The 20243-nt window shown below is 52.0% G+C and overlaps 1 protein-coding gene across 1 annotated transcript in view; it reads left to right on the forward strand.

Annotated features, from left to right (window-relative positions):
- NUP210 (nucleoporin 210) overlaps positions 1-20243 on the forward strand; it is a 104707-nt gene that overhangs the window by 42453 nt on the left and 42011 nt on the right. The window contains exons 9-16 of the mRNA XM_007985290.3: positions 612-718; positions 1743-1883; positions 2484-2621; positions 4252-4407; positions 6094-6292; positions 11718-11863; positions 17335-17556; positions 19870-20043. Coding sequence (XP_007983481.3) covers positions 612-718; positions 1743-1883; positions 2484-2621; positions 4252-4407; positions 6094-6292; positions 11718-11863; positions 17335-17556; positions 19870-20043 — 1283 coding nt within the window. The remainder of the gene's footprint in view (positions 1-611; positions 719-1742; positions 1884-2483; positions 2622-4251; positions 4408-6093; positions 6293-11717; positions 11864-17334; positions 17557-19869; positions 20044-20243) is intronic.

Below are 20243 nucleotides of genomic sequence, written 5' to 3' on the forward strand. Positions count from 1 at the left end.
AGACCTGCTGAGATGAGTCCAGGGTTGGTCCTGGCGAGGTCAGCTCAGGACTGAGGGTTCAAAGCAGAGAACTATTGTGGATTCAGAGCGTAGGCCTGCCGAGGGTTCAGAGCGTAGGCCTGCTGTGTGTTGAGGACAGAGCTGCTGGATTCTGAGTGTAGACCCACTGAGGATGGGAATGAGTTTGAAAGAGCCTTGATCAGACAGAGTGGGATGAGTCCAGGGTTGGTCCTGGTCAGCTCAGGACTTAGGGCTGAAGATGGCATCAGACCTCTGCTCCTCAGCAGCAGGTCTCTCTCTGTGGAGAAGGCCAGGGCCATAGTTGTGGGGCCCGCAGGTGGGTGGCATGGGGCCCAAAGGTGGGTGGTGTGGGGCCCCCAGGTGGGTGGTGTGGGGCCCGCAGGTGGATGGTGTGGGGCCCGCAGGAGGGTGGTGTGGGACCCGCAGGTGGGTGGTGTGGGGCCCCCAGGTGGGTGGTGTGGGGCCCGCAGGTGGGTGGGGTGGGGCTTCCCGTGTGGATGCTGAGGGCGCCTGTGCTGAGGGTGGTGGTCCCATCGTCCTCCACCCTGCTGTACCTGAGGCCTGAGTACAGGCTCCCCTGCCTGTTTTAGGGTTCACCGTTCACCCTGGTGACAGGTGGGTGCTGGAGACCGGCCGCCTGTATGAAGTCACCATCGAAGTTTTTGACAAGTTCAGCAACAAGGTCTATCTATCTGACGTGAGTGCCTGTTCAGGTCCTAGCTGGGGGATGAGGTGGGGTCGTTGCCTGACGCAGCTGCTGAAGAGCAGCCCCCAAAGCAACAGGAGCCCCCATGCAGGCTGACCGAGGAAGGGTCCTGTTTCTAGTGGCGCTCCCGGGTCTGTGGGAGATAATGCGGAGGCGTCCCGGGGCATCTCCAGAGCCTGTGAGCCTGCACACCACCCCGCCGCGGAGCCCCTGTCAGGCTGGAGAGCAGAGGGTGCCACAGCGGCAGGGTTCCAGGAGAGGGGGATAGGGAGGAGGTCTCTGGCCGCCACTGTCCCGCCCCCTTTTCCCCAAGCTGGGGACCTCAGAGAATCCATTCTCCTCCTGCCCTGCAGAGAGTCAGGGAGCACGTCCTGGCTTTCTTCATACTGGGTCCCAGAAATACCTGGAACCCTGCATGACAGAGGCCGAGCTCAGCACGCTTTCTGGTTCTGGAAAGGGGTGTCAGACAGATGGGGAAATGTGCAGGAGTCTTGAACGCCTCTCTATCCCCTGTGAGAAATTCCAGGCTCGTCAGTGAGCACCTCCAGGCCCTTCCAGGTGGCATTGGAGGTTTTAGAAGGAGGCGAGGTTCCTCTAGGTGTCCTTGAAGAAGTCATTGCTTTGCTCGTGTTATCAAACAAGGGCTGGGATGGTCACCATTTACAGTTACCTGTAGGGGACGTGATGTCCTTTTTTTATATTTACTGGTTCCTTGTTGAGACCTTGGTAGGCTCCAAGCTGCCCCAGGTGCCACACGGGGAGATGAAACAGGAGCGCAGGTCATCGGGCCATGCAGGGAGGGCGGCCTCGGTGGGGACAAAGGCCATAGTGGTCAGAGCTCTGTTCCAGGGCCCAGCCCGCCCATCTGTTGCTAGTGGAGGCTGCTGAGCTCCAGGGGGCCCCTTGGCCTGGCCTGGCCTGGCTGCTGGTTTGAGTCCTGTAGCTTCGTGCCCAAACTCTGACTTTCTGGAGTCACCCCAGAAACACCTCTCTCCTGTCCTGCCTCACCTTCCAGAACATCCGAATTGAAACTGTGCTTCCTGCTGAGTTCTTTGAGGTGCTCTCGTCCTCCCAGAATGGTTCGTACCATCGTGTCAGGGCACTAAAGAGGGGACAGACGGCCATTGATGCGGCCCTCACCTCTGTGGTGGACCAGGCAAGTTGGTGGCTCCCCTGCGTCGTGCCTTGGCCTATGAAGCCCCGCTCTATAGGCAGAAATGTCAGCCCAGGAGGGCCATGAGTCCCAGGGAGTTGGGCCACCAGTGTCCCTTTGCCTGTCTGGACTACTTGCATCCTGTGTTCTTTTTTCTCTTGTCTTTAAGAAGCCCATCAGCCTTAGGGAGCAGAGCTTTGCTGATTGGAAAATCGGCCTGGGTGTTCCCATTTTCCTATCCCACACAAAAGGCCTCCTGGCCTGAAAGGGGCCACAGGCCGTAACAGGAAGAAACGCCAGAGTCAGCCTCCTCAGCTCTGGGGGCTGGGTGAACTGCTTTAGCTCTCAAGCCTCAGTTTCCCCATCTGTAAAGTGGGGGGGGGGGACACCACGTCCATCCTGCCCTGAGGATTCAGTCAGGCAGCACTTCCAGAAAGCACTTCAGAAAGCCATCCCCATGGAGAATGAGAGGGTGGCTCTCCACTCTCCCAGAAATCCACCTTTGTGGCCTGATCCCCAGGGAGGGGTGGGGGTCCAGTGACTGGGAAAGACTGATGATGACATGAATGTCATAGTGACGTGTGGCACCCTCACCCATTGTAGGATGGAGGGGTCCACATACTACAGGTGCCTGTGTGGAACCAGCAGGAGGTGGAAATTCACATCCCCATCACCCTGTATCCCAGCATCTTGACATTTCCATGGCAACCAAAGACAGGCGCCTATCAGTACACAATAAAGGTACGTGAGACTGCTCACCTCTGGGTGCATTCCTTTGGTGTTTTCATGGGATTGTGGCTTTTTGTCCATTCTATTACTTTTAGTATTACTCTCTAGTGGTCATAGAGATTTTTAAATCACAGTCTTTATGATTTCTGTTGGTTCCTGAGGTTTCCATCATAGCAATACATTTTGGTAATTAGGAAAAAAAAACAACAAAAAAAACCGAAAATGAAAAAATTGAGAATAAGGCAGGGTGCAGTGGCTAACACCTGCAGTCCCAGCAATTTCGGAGGCTGAAGTGAGAGGATCACTTAAGCCCAGGAGTTTGATCCCAGGCTGAGCAACATAGGGAGACCTCCCTCTCTACCCAAAAAAAAAAAAAAAGAGAGAGAAAAAAAATGCAATAAAGAAAACCTGGAATACAGATTTGAATTTCATTAACATTTATTTTTCTAATTTATTTTAAAGCAATATATACACACACCCTTAGAGAAAACATTAAAATTTAAGGGATAAGTATCTCCAACCTCATCACATGGGATGTATCATTGCTCTCACCTTAATGCTTGTACCTGGTGTTAGCCAGCAGGACTCACGTTAGACAGTGCTCGAGTCCTCGTGGTCGGTGCAGGGCACATCAGTCCTGCTGTCCCGTGGAGTGGTGACAAGTGTCCTGTCTGCAGACTGGCACCAGCTGTCTGCTCAGGTGTGTCACCATCCTGGCCTCTTGGGTTCTGGGTTTGTTTCCTCTGGTCTGGGAGCAGAGGTGTGGTCGCTGACCTCCCAGCAGACGATGAGGAGCGGGCAGGGGTGTGTGCTGGGAGCTTGTGTCTAGTCAGGGAGGCAGCGCCCTGCAACTGGCTCGGTGACCAAGGGTTTCGTCCCACGCCAGCCTGAGCTCTGGGAGGTGCCACCAGGTTCTGGGGCATCTGTCATGGGCCTGTGTGTTTGTGTGCGTCAGTCTCGAGGTCCCCAGAATATGAGGACAGAAATGAGACAGGACAGAGGGTGAGGGCAGGGGTAGCCTCCAACCAGACCCTAGTTGATGCCACATTTTTCCCTGCTGTGGGCATTGACCTTGTGTGTCAGTGAGGAAGTGGTCACAGGTGTTTTAGAGCCTATGAGAGTGTGTATGTGTTTGAGTGTATTGGTGCTAGTGTATATGTGTGAATGTATGTATGTGTGAGAAAGTTTGAGTGTGTGCATGTGACGGTAAGCTGGTGGGAGTAGGTGAATGTATGTGAGTGTACCGTGGGTGTGAATGGTGAGTAGGTGAAAGTGTGAGTGTGAAGGTAAATGTAAGTGTGAACATGTGTACGAATGAGTAGGTGTATGTGTGTGCACTGTGGGTGTGAGTGGTGAGCATGAGAGTAAATGAGTGTGAGCAGGTGAGTAGGTATACATGTGTGCACTGTGGGTATGAGTGGTACGTGTGCATGAGTGTATGAGTGAATGGGCAAGTAGCTGTACATGTGAGTGTGAATTGTGAGTGTGAATGGCGAGTGTGTGCATGGGTGAGCCCATGAGTGTGAGGATAAATGCGTATGAGTGTGAGTGCCTGCATGCACATGCACGTGTCTCTGACCCTCTGGCTTCCCCAGCAGGCTGAGGGCAGGCAGCCGGTCCTGTGATGGCTTTTCCTCCGCAGGCCCATGGTGGCAGTGGGAACTTCAGCTGGTCTTCGTCAAGCTACCTGGTTGCCACAATTACTGTCAAGGGCGTAATGACCACAGGCAGTGACACCGGGCTCAGTGTGATCCAGGCACACGATGTGCAGAACCCACTCCATTTCGGTGAGATGAAGGTGAGAGTTCAGGGCCAAGACGCCCCCTGGGAGACTCGGATGGTGGTCTTCAGCCACCCCCTCTGAGCAAGCCTCGACTTCACTCAGAAACACCCCCAGCCCTGTGTCCTGTACTTAGGAGCTCAAGTCCCGGCCCTTCCCTTAGGAGCTCACGGCTATGTCAGGAAGATGGACAGGATGTCTCACACCAGCCAACAATGGGCCCAGAAAGACCAGTGTCCACAGGGCTGGGTTTCTGGAGGGGAGATAATCTAAGAGCCATTCTAGAAAATTCCCCAGACCTGAAAGATAGGAATCTCAAATTGGAAGGTCCACCAAGCACTGGGTTGTAAACTCACAGTGAAAGGGCACCACCAGGCTCCAAGAGACCAGGCCAGACTCCTCTCCCTTCACTCACTTTTGGGTACAAAGGCAGATGTTCCCTGCACAGGTCCCCACACCTGGCTTTTGGCCCTGAGTGACATGGGACCATCTCACTTCACAATGGTGGCAGGTGGCGGTGGTCACAGCTGAGCCTCTGCCAGCCCCACCTGTGGCCCCTGACCCCAGGCCATACTTGCCTGGTGCTCTGACTTCAGCCCTTTTATTCCTTCATTTGGGGCAGGAAGGGACACCCCATGGAGTCCAGCTGCAGCCTGCTCTTACAGTATCGGGGACAGGGATGGATAGGCTGGCCAGTCTTCCACTTGAGACCCAGAGCCGCCTCTGTCTAAAGTGAGGCCTGATTCTCATGGAGAGGGGGCTCCACACAGACCCTTGAGATGAAGCATGAAGTCCAACGTTGGGATAAACTGGGACCCCGTCCCCTCACCCCAGTTTCCCCTTGTGCCGCTGTTTGCCCAGCAGCCCAGCCAGATCCTGAGGACAGTTCCTCAGGAGGCAGCATGCGTCCTGGGTAGATAGAACCTGGCCTCCGGGGCCAGCTGGCGGGGCTTGCGCTCAGACCCAGCACGCTGTAAAGGAGCTGGCCCTTTCCCTTCAGGCCCGTGCTTCATCAGGTGAGGGAGGTTGAGGAGATCCCCTCCTTAACCAGGAGGTGGAACTCTAGTTTTATACAATCATGGCTGTGCTTACTACCTCTTTCCCGGTTCCAGCCGCTCTACTGGTCCATCCAATGGGCCATTCAGAACACATCCCACATCTCACTGGTCCTGACACGCCTGCCCTGGCTCAAGCTGCCGCATCTCTCTCGGGGGCTTTCCAACAGCCTCCTCACCACACTGCTCATATGGCTGCTGATCGATACACAGAAGCCAGGGTGGTGGGGACCTCTGAGGTCCCCCAGCTCAGCCATAGTAAACACTGATTCCTCACCATGGCTGCCAGCCCCATCTCTTTCCACTGCCCCTGCACAGTGCACTTCAGCACACTGGCCTCCATGTTCCTCCAAGGTGCTGGCCTGGTAGGTGCTGCAGGGCCTTTGCATGCACCATCCTTTCACCTGGGGTGTTCTTCCCCCAGGCTTTGCCTGTCTGCCTATGCTGTGGCTCTCAGGTCTGAGCTTCTAGGCCACTCCTCGGAGAGGCCTCCCCTGCTCTCTGTCCCTGAATCACCCCACTGACTGCGACAGGCTTCTTACAGATGTATCCTCAGTGCTCAACACACAGCAGCTCTTAGGAAATCGAGCAACAGGCCCTGCCTGTCCCGTGGAGGTGACTGAGCCCAGGCCATGCCCCTGTCTTCCAGGTGTGTGTGATCGAGCCCCACAGCATGGAGTTTGCCCCGTGCCAGGTAGAGGCACGTGTGGGCCAGGCCCTGGAGCTGCCCCTGAGGATCAATGGCCTCATGCCCGGCGGGGCCGGCGAGGTGGTCACCTTGAGCGACTGCTCCCACTTTGACTTGGCTGTCGAGGTGGAGAACCAGGGTGTGTTCCAGCCACTCCCAGGTAAACCAGCGCTGCTGAGCAGGTGCCAGATACTGGGATTGGTTCCAGATTGCGTGGGTTCTCAGCATGGACCACCAGATTCCCAAAGAGAGGGCTTGAGGCAGCAGAGGGGCTGCAGCATAAGGAATGGCAGTTGTCTCCTGATCCACCATCAGTTCCTGTCTGGCCTGGATCTTGCCCACCGTGTGACTTTGGCAAATCAGTGGCCTCACTCAGCTTCAGTTTTCACATCTCTAAGCTGTGTGTCATCTACATAGAATCACATCAAAGTGCCTGTTTTAGTCCCTGGAATGCAGTTGGTATTCAGAATGCGTTGTCAATAGGGGTTTGGTTAGTTCTAGAGTCCTCTCACCTGTGACAGGCCAGGCCCACCCATCTGTTCTCTGCCTCATCTGCTGTGGGGTTTTGGTGGTGACATGGGTGGAGTCTGACTGTGATAGTTTATCAAGTGTTAGCCCTGCCAGGACAGGACAGGCACTCTGCATGCTTGATCTCATTAGGACTTTACAACCACCCTAGGAGAAGGATCTGTTGTTGGCCCATGTGACAGATGAAGAAACTGAGCTGTAGCTGCCCAATGTCACACATGGCCTGGGACAGGGATGGGGTGCAGATCTGGGTATGGCTGACTCTTACCCTGGGGCTTTACTCACCTGTGAAATGGGCCCTAAAGATAAGGGAAGAAAGGGCTCCCTCTGATTTGCAGAAGAAGACCAAAGGACAAGGAACTATTGAATAGGAGTAAGATTTGGGCAGAGCATTGGTAGTAAACAGGGACAACATTTGGTGGGCAGGGGCGCCTATACCAGGGCCCAGAGGTAGGCAGTCCATGGTGCCTGTGCATGTGGAGGACTGAGAACAGAGGACCCGCTGAATCACAGAGTGCTTTGGAGGGCTTGGACCTAGTGTCCAGGCAGTGGGGGGAGCCACTGAAGGTTTTTGAACAGAAGAGCGATGTGATCCTGGCAGTGTTTAGGAAGCTTTATTGGCAGAGGGTTTGTAGGATCGCCTTTGGTGCCAAGTGACTGTGCACGCAACTGTAGCTGTAATTACATGCAGAGCTTTTGCAGTTTGAAACTGCACAGAAGGAGGCCAGTATCTCTGAAAAATCCCTGAGCAAACTGCATCCAGGGGAAACTAAGCTCATGAAGTCTACAGTGTCATTGTCAGGTAATCATTTAGGTTGGAGGAAAAGCCTTGCGCATGGGAGAGGCCCGCTGACAGCAGGACATGAACCACACCCCTGCACTGCCTGCCACAACCGTCCTGGAGGGAGGCTGCAGGGTGCTGCTCAGGCAGGGGCGCAGGTCCCAGGGAGGAAAGTTCACGGCTTGGAGTTCCACAGGCTTGGGTCTGAGCCACTCTACTCCCTTGCTATCTTTATGATGCCGGTGTGCTGCCTAGCCTCTCTGAGCCTTGGGTTCTTTAACTATAAAATGGGATGACAGCTCTTGCTTATTGTGATGGTTACAAGTGACTATCCCTCAGCACAATACAGGGTGTTTCTCCCGAAGTTTGACTTCTGAAAACAGCAGTCAAGATGGGAATCCTGTGGTGTCAAATTTCTCTTAGGAAGTGCCTTGCACTGCCCCTGGCCTGGGGCATGGTGTGCATGGTAATGTGTAGGGAGGTGTGTAGGGCCCAAGCTGTATGAAAACATGTATCTTAGAAACCTGGGCTCTGTCAGGACAGAGATGTTCACCCCACAGAAACCCATGGGGCTCAAGAACAGGTCGGATCAGCAGGTTGACCTGTCCCTGTAATACCCACCCTGGAGCTTACTCAGCTAAAGAAACAAATTTGGTCCCATGTTAGGTAAACTCCCTCTGCCACCTCCCAGGCTCAGACCACAGGTAGCCAGACTCTGATCATGGCTCTGAGGAGGAGCCCTGGTAGCCCTGGCCCAGGCTGGCCTACCTTCTGTGGCTCCCTCTGCTTACTGTAGTTGGACTTGGCAGTCCCATTTCTGCCTTGCCCTCTTGGGTGGCATCTTCTTGAAAGCCCCTGGGCTGTGGGCACTACTGTGACTCTCTAAACATGTCTTTGTGCTGGCATAGACAGACTTACAAAATAGAATACTGAGCCCAGATGAAAACCTGCTCATACATGGTGAAATGTTTTTTGGCAAGGGTGCCAAGACTGTCCAATGGGGAAAGGACAGTCTGTTCACCAAATGGTGCTGGGACAACCAGGTATCCACATGTGTAAGTATGAAGTTAGACCCTTCCATAACTCCAAACACAAAAATTAAGTCACAGTGGATCAAAGACCTAATATAAAATTGAAAACTATAAAACTTCTAAAAGAAAACCAGAGGAAAGCTTCAGGACATTGGAATTGGCATTGAGTTTTTGGCTATAACACCAGATGCACAGGCTACAAATTAAAAATAGACAAACTGGACTACAACGAAATAAAACAGTTCTATATATCAAAGGACACAACAGAGTACAAAGGCAACCCACAGAATGGGAGAACACATCTGCAAATTGTATAAGGGGTTCATATCTAGGATATGTAAAGAACTCCTACATCTCAGCAGCAATAACACCAATAACCCAATCAAACAGTAGGCTGAGGACTTGAATAGATATTTGTCCAAAGCTGATACACAGACAACAAGCACACGGGAAGATGCTCAACATCACTCATCATCAGAGTGGTGCAAATCAAACCCACAATGAAAAGTACTACCCTCCTTAGGATGGCTGCGATCAAAACAACAGAAAACAGCAAATGTTGACAAGGATGTGAAGACACTGGAGCTCTTATGTGCTGCTGGTGGGTATGCGAAAGGTGCTGCTGCTGTGGAAAGCAGTATGGTGGTTCTTCAAGAAACTAAACATGGAGTTACCATATGATCCAGCAGGCAATCCTGCATCTGGGTGTACATCCAAAGGTGTTGAAAGCATGATCCCCAAGAGGTATTTGTGCACCCATGTTCATGGCAGTATTATTCACAATAGCCAAAAGGTGGAAGCAACCCAGGTGTCCACCGTTGGAAGAATGAATGAACACAATGAGGTCTATCCATACAGTGGAATATTCAGCCTTAAGAAGGAAGGAAATTGCGACCCATGCTACAACATGGAAGAACCTTGAAGACATCATGCTCAGTAAAGTAAGCCAGTCACAAAAGGACAAATACTTTATGATCCCACTTATATGAGATACCTAGAGTAACCAAATTCATGAAGACAGGAAGTTTAATGGTAGTGGTCAGGGACTGGAGCGAGGAGAATTGGGAAGTTACTGTATATTGGGTGCAGAGTTTCAGTTTTGTAAGTTGAAGAGTTGTGTAGACAGATAGTAGCAACATTCACAGGCTACATAAATGTGCTTAATGCCACTGAACTATACACACAAAAGGTGTTATGGTGGGAAATTTTATCTTACCTGTATTTTATCAGAATTTTTTTAAAACAATTTTTTTTAAAGATAAAATTTTAGACTGCACATGGTGGCCCATGCCCGTAATCCCAGCATTTTGGGAGTCCGAGATGGGAGGATTGCTTGAGCCCAGGAGTTTGAGACCAGCCTGGGCAACATAATGGGACCATGCTTCTACAAAAAAAATGAAAAAATTATCCTGGTATGGTGGCTCACTCCTGTAGTCCCAGTTAATCAGGAAGCTGAGGTAGGAGACTCGCTTGAGCCTAGGAGGTAGAGGTTGCAGTGAGCCAAGATTGTGCCACTGCACTCCAGCCTGGGCGACAGAGCAAGACCCTGTCTCTAAAATAAAATAAAATAAAAATTTTAAAACTTAATTTAATAATGGCAGGGATGTAAGGCAGCCGTTGGCAGCAGTATAAAGTGACACAACCACTTTGGGAAGATATTTGACAACAGCAACCAACAATGACTACAGCTAAACAAATGCACGCCCTGCAGCCTAACACTTCCTCTCTTAGGGATGCACCCAACAGAAATGCCCAGGTGTGTCCCCCAAGAGGAAGGCGCCCAGATGTTTACAGAAATACCATGTAGCACAGTCCCAAACTGGAAGAAACCCAGATGCGCACCATAGCATGGGTCAGTCTATTGCTCTATATTCATACAACAGAATCATATGAAGAACATGGACAAAGGATCCTCAAGTGTGACCAATGAGAAATCCCATGAACACAGCTGAGGTGAGGAAGCCAGGCACAAAATAGTTGTGCCCGTGGCTCCCTTTATGGGAACCATACCAAGCAAGGCTCAGTTGTGCTGGTGGCACCAGGCGGGTGGTTTTCCTTTAGGGAGAAGCCAGATACCAGAAGGGTCTCCGGGAGATTCTGGTGGTACAGATAATATTCTGTTTGTTGATATGGGTGTTGCCTATAGGGTGGGTCCAGTATGTGGAAAAATCATTGTGCATTATATACTCATGTGAATTAAACATTTATTTATTTTTTTGAAACAGTTTTGCTCCCTCATTGCCTATGTGGGAGTGCAGTGGTGTGATCTTGGCTCACCGCAACCTCTGCCTCCCGGGTTCCAGCAATTCTCCTGCCTCAGCCTCCCGAGTAGCTGGGATTACAGACATGCACCACCACGCCCGGCTAATTCTGTATTTTTAGTAGAGATGGGATTTCTCCATGTTGGTCAGGCTAGTCTCAAACTTCCAACCTCAGGTGATCCGCGCGCCTCAGCCTCCCAAAGTGCTGGGATTGCAGGTGTGAGCCACCGCGCCTGGCCGTAAATTAAACATTTTTATTTTTCTTTTGAGACAGAGTTTCACTCTTACTGCCCAGGCTGGAATGCAGTAGCGTGATCTTGGCTCATCGCAACCTCTGCCTCCTAGGTTCAAGTGATTGTCCTGTCTCAGCCTCCTGAGTAACTGGGATTACAGGCGTGTGCCACTACGCCTGGCTAATTTTTTGTATTTTTAGTGGAGACAGGGTTTCTCCATGTTGTCAGCTTGTCTCAAACTCCTGACCTCAGGTGATCCGCCCACCTCAGCCTCCCAAAGTGCTGGATTACAGGCATGAGCCACCGTGCCTGGCTGAATTAAACATTTTTAAGTTAAAAAAAAATCAGATCAAGGATCAAGCCTGGGATGAAAGAGGGGTGCCCCCAGCCTGTTGTACCTTCCCCACCAAAGGTGATTTCAGGGCTGGCCATAGTGACTCACGCCTGTAATCCCAGCACTTTGGGAGGCTGAGGTGGATGGATCACTTGAGGTCAGGAGTTCAAGACCAGCCTGGCCAACATGGCAAGTCCCCATCTCTACTAAAAAAATACAAAAATTATCCGGGTGTAGTGGTCCATGCCTATAGACCTGGGAGGCTGAGGCAGGAGAATCACTTGAACCCCAGAGGCGGAGGTCTCAGTGAGCCAAGATCGTACCACTGTACTCCAGCCTGGGCAACAGAGCAAGACTCTATCTCAAAAAAAAAAAAAGTGATTTCAGGGTGACCATCTGGTTCTCTCCTTTCTGCAGGGAGGCTGCCGCCGGGCTCTGAGCACTGTAGCGGAGTCCGGGTAAAGGCCGAGGCCCAGGGCTCTACCACGCTTCTTGTGAGCTACAGACATGGCCACGTGCACCTGAGTGCCAAAATCACCATTGCTGCCTACCTGCCCCTCAAGGTGAGCCAGGGGCCCTGCCCTTTACCTCTCCCCTGCCCACTACTTCCCAGATGCAAATTACCCATTTGCTCTGACAAATTTGTGTGATAAACCCAATTCCTTCAAAATAGCTTTTGGCACAGCTCCCTCTCCCATGATTTCTGGCTGAAAGCAGGATCCGTGTGGAAGGAGCAGAGCCTCCCTGATGGGCAGTGGTTGTGGGCATCTCTGTGGTTACACGAGACAGTGCTTGGCAGGCTTGGCAGGATACCGACCTGCCAGCCTCTCCAGTGAAGGTAGGAGTGTGGGCTGCAAGGGCTTCAGAAGTGTGTTCAGCAAGGGTCACAGGGGAGTGCTTCCACTCCACTCCAGAGCTAACCTTCAGGGTCCCCGTAGAGTCCTAGAATTGGGACAGCGGCCCTGTGGTATGGCAATGCTGAGACCTCCAAGACTGGGGTCAGAGAGGATCTGCCCTGGCCTAGTGTCCATCCATCCTGCCTCTCATCTGAGGACAGTGGTAGCCACAGCCTGTGCGGAGCAGAGCACATAGCCTCAGTGTCCATACCACCCTCCTGAGCCGAGTCCAGCCTGACCCCACCCACTCTTGGGCCTTACATTCCCTGCCTGTAAAATGGGGCTGAGACAGCTCTTGCCTCATGAGGTCGTGATGAGGATTTGCTGAGCTCACAAATGGAATGAGCTCAGAACACAGTCTAGGGGGTAGTGTAGGCTCAGGAAGGGTTAGTTATTAAACACGGGTGAAAAAGAACTGGGCCTTCCTCCGGGGTGGGTGTGAAGGCTCTGTGCGAGGGCTGCCATTCAGGAGGCTGCTGACTGTAATCATCCCTTTGAACCCTGCCGAGCATGCAGGAGGCACAGAGAGGGTTCATTGGTGGGAAGTTCCTGCTCCTCCTTCCAGGGAGGGCTGGAGGGCAGGCCTGGGGGAGCCTCAGCCTCCCTGGCACGGTCAGGCAGTCCTTGCATTTTTCTGCTCCTAGTGTCAGCCTTAAAGACAGCTCCAGTCCTCATGGTTTGTACCATTTTTTTCTTCCTCTCACCCATTCATTGGAAGCAATCTTGGTGATGTTAGGATTTCTTTTTCTTTTCTTTTCTTTCTTTTTTTTTTTTTTGAGATGGAGTTTCGCTCTTTTTGCCCAGGCTGGAGTGCAATGGCGCCATCTCTGCTCACCGCAACCACCGCCTCCTGGGGTTAAGTGATTCTCCTGCCTTGGCCTCCCCAGTAGCTGGGATTACAGGCATGCACCACCATCCCCGGCTAATTTTGTATTTTTAGTAGAGACAGGGTTTCTCCATGTTGGTCAGGCTGGTCCCGAACTCCTGACCTCAGATGATCCTCCCACCTCAGCCTCCCAAAGTACTGGGATTACAGGCATGAGCCACCGTGCCTGGCAATGTTAGGATCTTTTATCTCTGAACCCCTGGCCCTGGGTTCAGTGCCTGGCACAGAGCAGACACCAACCAAGGGTGGTTTTGTTTAGAATGAATGTGTGAGGAAATATGTCCAAGGTCACCCAGCCAGGGCAGACGTCAAGGCCTCCTGACCTCCAGAGCAAGCATAGCAGACACTTCTCAAATGTCCGTTAGTGATCAGAGGTTTAGCCCTGCTCCTCATCCTCCACGCATTTGTTCCTTCAGCACACAGGCATGAATACCTACTTGTGTAATCCCTGCTGCAGGCCCTAGAGATGCACCAGGGCAGAAAACACAGAACCTTTGTCCCCATGAAGTGACATTCTGGCAAAGAGAGGTAGAGACTACCATAAACAAAGCAAAGAATGTATTTTGCCTCTGCTTGCCATGGAAAAAGTAGAGCATGAAGGGGTGATGGGGATGGAAGTTTAAAATGAGGAGATCAACACCTGCCCCCACACCCCCACTCAAGCACAGCACTGCAGCAGGTGAGCGTCAGAGAGCAGAGTGGAGAGAGTTGAAATCCTGAGGACAGCAGGCATTCTGGGGTTGCCCTGCACACATTCTGGGAGCTAGAGCATATCACCAGGCACCTGGAGAGGGGTTCTTCAGGGCCCCTCCTGGCTCTGGATTATCAGGGCGTTTGTCTGGAGCAGCAGAAACCAGAAGCTGAGCTCATAGTCTTGGGCTGGGATGTAAGGATGAAGATAAGGTGGACGTGTCCCTCAGTGAGGTGGCTTCCTGATTGGACAGATTATAGAGAAAAGTGGATATGGGTCTCTTCTCCCTTCATCTGTCTTCTTCCTATTTAGCAGTTAAGATCAGGTTTATTTACAAGGAACAAAAGCCAAGTGACAGGGACTTAACCAATAAAGGAATTGACGTCTCTGTCGCACATGAGGAATATTTGGAATATTTGGGCTTTGACACCGGCTGAGGAACCTGCACAGTGCATGAGCATCCTTCATCAGCTGCATTGTTAACCTGTCTCCTTGGCACAGGGTTCCATGATACCTTTATGCCTGAGGGAGAGAATTAAACACAAAAGTGGTAATTCCTCATCCTCCGGTTGTTAATTGTAGGACACACAGCTTCTTCGCACAGTTCTTTCACTTTGGGCTGGTCATGAAAGCATCTTTGGCAAGATATACAGTGGCCTGCTTTGCCCATAGTGGGGTTTTGTTGGTTGTGGCCACGAGATTTAGGTAAGAGCACGGGATCAAGAGTCAGAACAGACCTGGGCCCGCTAGCTGGGTTAGCTTGGTTCAGTGTCTTCATCTGCTGGGATTCATCCTTTCTGTCTTTAAAGTGGGGATGACAGTTAATGATCATAACACTTTCTAACAGCAGGGGCCATTGATTGAGCATGTGCTAGTCACATATTCAGGTCTTTCATTCCAGCCCCTGAATCGCAACAGTAGCCTGTGAGGTAGGCATTATCATTGTGCCCATTTCACAGGCTGGGGAAACAGCCTTGTAGACGTTAACTTGTTTAAGGTCCCACACTAGCTTCATTCCAGTAGGGACAGAGAAGCAAATGCACAAATGATGGTATATCCAGTGATGGCTCAGGGGCAGAGATGAAGAGTTGAGCTGGAAAGGAGGTGACAGGGGAAGAGAGACCCTGCTTTAGACAGGCTCAGCAGAGGCCTGCCTGAGGAGGTGACGCTCAGGCAGAGGCCTGAGTGGCGCACAGAGCTGGGTTGTGCTGCTGTCTCCAGCAGGGAGTTCTGAGAGGAGCAGAGATGAAGGCCCTGAGCATACTTAGTGCTTCTCCTGCAGGAAACAGGGGCCATGCCTGGCTCTGTAGAAGGTGGAGTCCAGGGATGGATTTCAGCAGGGGCACCGCGGGCTCCTTGGAATTGTTTGTGTGTGAGCACACATGTGCAGGGAGGGATGCCCAGAGACAGTTGATAGCCTATATCAGATTCAAAAAATGTTCATATTGAAAAACCAAGTCAAAAGGACAGAATTCTCATTTGAAAAGTCATAGTCTGTTCAGGTCTCCTTAACAAAACACCTTGGACTGGGTGGCTTATAAACAACAGAAATTTCTTTCTTGCAGTTCAGGAACTAGGAAGTCTAAGGTCAAGGTACCAGCAGATTTTGGTGACTAGTGAGGGCTTCCTTCCTCGTAGATAGCCATAATTTGGATGTTCATGTCCCCACAAAATACATATGTTGAAATGCTGACCCCACAGCAATGGAGCTAAGCCTTTGAGGGGTGATTAGATCATGAGGGCAGAAGCTTCACGGCTGGGATTAGTGCCCTTTTAAAAGAACCCAGAGAGCTAGCGTGACCCTTCCACCGTGTGCGGATGTGGTAAGAGGTGTTTTTTTTTTTTTTTTTTTGTGGGTGGGGAGGGAATATTTTTCTTATAAGGTTTTTCCTTCCTCGTGCGCTTAAGATCGTGCCATAGATGCAGAAGGAAACAGACACACCCTACCCTCCACTAGTCTATAGCCTGATCAGACCCCCAAGCCATGAAGCTCCTTCAGGGTGAGGAGCACCAGGTGAAGTGGAGGCCAGAGAAGAGTCGCCTGGGCTGCAGGTCGGCGCTGGGTGGGAGAGGAAGCAGGGCTTTCTGGAGGCCAGTGTGCTGAGCCCTGCAGTGTCAGGAGGGGTCACCTAAGTGAGACAAGGGCAGGAGAGTAGCCTCTGTGAAGGCCTGGGGACAGCTGAGCATGGCTCTCTAGAAGGATGCCACTAGTCTGAAGCTGGACCTGGGCCCAGGTTGGGAGAGCCCAAGTCCTAGGACAGAAGCTGAGCCTGTATTCCGAGGGCCGCGGGTGCTGTGGAATAGTTTAATGCACAAGGGACAGGGTGAGATCTCTGTCTTAGGAAGGGAGACATGGGCAGCTCTTTGAGGGGAGAGTAGATGGGGCTAGCGGGGAACAGATTGACAAGTGAGGACTTGGCACTCACTGCAGTGGGACCCTCTGCAGTGGGAGGTGAGCACAGCTGGGGCGGGAGTCAAGGAGCAGGGCTGTGGGACCCCTCAGAGTAAATCCTTCCTGTCGGCACCCCTGCTGTGTCACTGGAGGGAGGGGTCCTCCTGTGGAGCCCCCACATCTTCCTGGAGGTTGACTGGGAATGACACCCTGTTACATAGAATCTAAGCACTGCCATTGCCCACACTGGGAGGCCATGGGTCCCTTGGCACCGTGGTTGCCCTAGGCCGTGGAGGAAATGAGAGCTTTGTGTGAAATATTACTTTAATTCTTCTTTTGTTTACTGGGTACTTTAAGGCCTCCACAGTTTTTGCCAACTCACTTTCACTCAACAAAGAATTGTTGAGCACCTGCTATGTGCGAGGCATGGTTCTAGGTGCCATAAGACTCACCCTCGAAGCTCGTGCATACATGGTGCAAAGTGTGGGAAGCCCCGCGGCTCAGAAGGAAGGGAACAGACCACCTGCAATGATGCCAGCGAGGACACCACAGGCTGCATCTCCCTTGGTCACCTGGTGGATATCTCTTTAGGATGGTTTTATGCTTTTTACAGCAAGATGGTTGTGATCCAACTGCACCATCAGTTGTGTATCCTGCGCTTGTAGATCTTTGTGAAGACTGCTTTGGGGGCCCACATAAGGTTCTGTCACTGGGAAACACCACGTGTACTGAGCCCCTTGTGCTGGAGTGTAGATTATTGTTGGTTATTTGCTGTGGGAAATAATAGTGTGATGAACATCTGTCTGTGCATTGACATGTTTCTCTCCATTGTGTTGTTAGGTTAGGTTCCAGATGGGGAATTCCTGGGTTCCAGGGCTGTGGGTATTTTCAAGGCTTTTACCAGATTGTTTGACAAAAGAGGCAAATCCATGTACACCCTCCAGCAGTCTGTCAGAGTGAGGGCTTAATTCTATCTACACCCTACTTCTCTGGGTCTTTGCAGCGATCCCCATGAGTGCTGCAGATGAGGACAATGAGTTTCAAACAGGAGATGGGGCTTGCCTGACCACTGGCCCCCACAAGCAGCGTGAGGATGCGGGGCTGGGATGCCCGGCTCCTGCCCTGCTGCCTTAGAAGAATGCCAAGTCTTCTGCCTCTTCCATCTCCAGGCTGTGGATCCCTCCTCTGTTGCCTTGGTAACCCTGGGCTCCTCAAAGGAGATGCTGTTTGAAGGAGGTCCCAGACCTTGGATCCTCGAGCCTTCCAAGTTCTTCCAGAACGTCACCGCTGAGGACACTGACAGCATCGGCTTGGCTCTCTTTGCCCCCCATTCCTCCCGGAATTATCAGCAACACTGGATCCTTGTGACCTGTCAGGCCTTGGGTGAGCAGGTGAGTGGGCAGCTGCTCCAGACCCTCCTTGCCCTAAGGCAGGGGTGGAAAATGACTCTCTCTGTATTATTTTATTTACTCCTTGGAGTAACCCTGAGAGACAACCACTCCCATTGTACCCATTTTACAGACAGGCAAACTGAGTCGTGGTGATGTGGAATTCAATGAACACTAGGCAGGTGTGGCAATGGGGACCTCCCGCTAGGTGCCATAAGACTCACCCTCGAAGCTCGTGCATACATGGTGCAAAGTGTGGGAAGCCCTGCGGCTCAGAAGGAAGGGAACAGACCACCTGCAATGATGCCAGTGAGGACACCACAGGCTGCTTTCATAGAACAGGCCAGTTGGGTGGCTTGCCACCTCTATGGGCTTCAGCATCCCCCACTAACCAAACCAGAGCTGGAGGCTTTGAGTGCAGGATAACAAGTCCAGTGTCTCCAGGGCTGTAAATGAATGAGGCTGTAGACCCAGGTTTGACACATCTTTTTGGTTTTTGAGGATAACCTGGAAATCACAATTTTTTTTTTTTTTTTTTTGAGACCGAGTCTCGCTCTGTAGCCCAGGCTGGAGTGCAGTGGCCGGATCTCAGCTCACTGCAAGCTCCGCCTCCCGGGTTTACGCCATTCTCGTCTCAGCCTCCCGAGTAGCTGGGACTACAGGCGCCCGCCACCTCGCCCGGCTAGTTTTTTGTATTTTTTAGTAGAGACGGGGTTTCACCGTGTTAGCCAGGATGGTCTTGATCTCCTGACCTCATGATCCGCCCGTCTCGGCCTCCCAAAGTGCTGGGATTACAGGCTTGAGCCACTGCGCCCGGCCCACAATTTTTTTTTTTGCATAATCTGTTAAGTTTTTTAATGCTGAAAACCAAAAGCTGAGGAGGCTGAGGGGACCAGACAAAACACATGTGTGACCTGAATCCCCACATGCTGGCTGGAGGGCATCTTGCTATTCAGGTGCCTCGGAATCTGGTACTCCTTCCCTCGGGAGGGTGGGCTGAAAGCTTATGGGGCTTCTGGTGGGCATCTACTGCTCCGTTTCCAAGGCAGGAAGCCCAGAGCAAAATGGGTATTCGGCGGGAATCAGGAAGATGGGAGAGAGCCCATTTCTTTGGGAAGTGAAGGATATTTCCTGCATGTGTAGCAGGGCAAAGAATGTCAATTAGCAATAAAACACACATGCATGCCTCCCACGGTGCCCTTATGGCATCAGCCATGCCACAGCTGCCCTGGTATGGCCAGAAAAGATGCCTGGTGATAGGTCCCATTCACCAGTGGAGTGGTTTTAGAAAAACAATAAAACAACAAGAACAATAACATCATAATAAGTAATATAATAAGAAGAATAAAATTCCTCATGAATTAAGTTGGATATATTTCTTATCCCTAAGATGACCCCGCCATCCCTGTCCCCTCTCAGGGCTGTAGGAATTTGACCCCCAAGTGGCATTACCTCTAGGGCCCTCCCAATCCATTGCTCTGTGGATTGGGAGCAATCCACAGGGGACACATGGGACACTGGGAGCACACAGAAAACCTTCGTGGAGTCAGGGAGGACACTGCCCTTGGTCCTGCCTCATGGTCAGGAGAGGTGGGGGCTCGTGTCCTCCATCAAGTACATGTTATCTGAGGAGGCTGAGGGTGCTACCTCAAGATGGGCCCTGAGCCATGGTGCTCCAAAAAAGAGGAAAATGATTTCTGAGGTCCTAGCTCTCCAGGCAGACAGGTTTCCCTCTTTTCTTGCACCATGGATTCCCCTCTCTGCAGCAGCCCCTGGAGCTGCAGAGCATGAGCAGGCAGAGGGCAGGCCCTGCCTCCAGGCTGCAGCTCTTCCTGGGTATTGTCCTGCAGAGCTCCTATCTGATTCGCTTTCCCCAGTCATCATTCTGCAGCATGCACTTCCCACATCTGTCCCTCGTTCCATGGGTGTTTTCACCTCCATATGGACTCCTCACTGAAGCATCCTTGAACTTGTGAATTTGCTAATGCAACCATGGGGTTTTCCTAGGGTCCTGGGAAACCATGAAGCCTCACCAAGTCTACCTCTTCCCTGAGATAGGAGCAACCCATGGTTCTGGCTGACATTTGCAGAGGGCACGTGGACTCCCATCTGAGAGTCTCTTAAGTGTTGAGGAAGTGCTTTCCCGCCTGTGTGCCACTGGGCATTTGTTAAGACCTTGTGGCATGGGTATCATCATCACTCCCATCCTATAGAGGAGAAAACTGAGTCACAGGGTACTGGGGTGGGGTGTGGCACAGCTCAGAAAGGAGTGAGAACTCAAGCTTGGGGGTCTGACTGCTCACTGTGCCCTACCAGGTCATCGCCCTGTCGGTGGGGAACAAGCCCAGCCTCACCAACCCCTTCCCTGCGGTGGAGCCTGCTGTGGTGAAGTTCGTCTGCGCCCCACCGTCCAGGCTCACCCTTGCGCCTGTCTACACCAGCCCCCAGCTAGACCTGTCCTGTCCGCTGCTGCAGCAGAACAAGCAGGTGGTGAGTGTGGTCTATGCTTAGGAGGAGGCGAGGGTGCCGCCTGCTTGGGCACCAAGCGGCCTCGCCCATGGTCCCAAGCATTGTAACAGACATAGCTCCACGCTGCACTTCCTTCGTCTCAACAGCTGGCCCTGTGAGGGCACTGGTTTCATTTGTGTTTTATATTCAAGGGACACACAACTTGGAGAAGTGGGGGACAT

The sequence above is a fragment of the Chlorocebus sabaeus genome, chromosome 22 (assembly GCF_047675955.1).
Source record: "Chlorocebus sabaeus isolate Y175 chromosome 22, mChlSab1.0.hap1, whole genome shotgun sequence".
Lineage (NCBI taxonomy): Eukaryota > Metazoa > Chordata > Mammalia > Primates > Cercopithecidae > Chlorocebus > Chlorocebus sabaeus.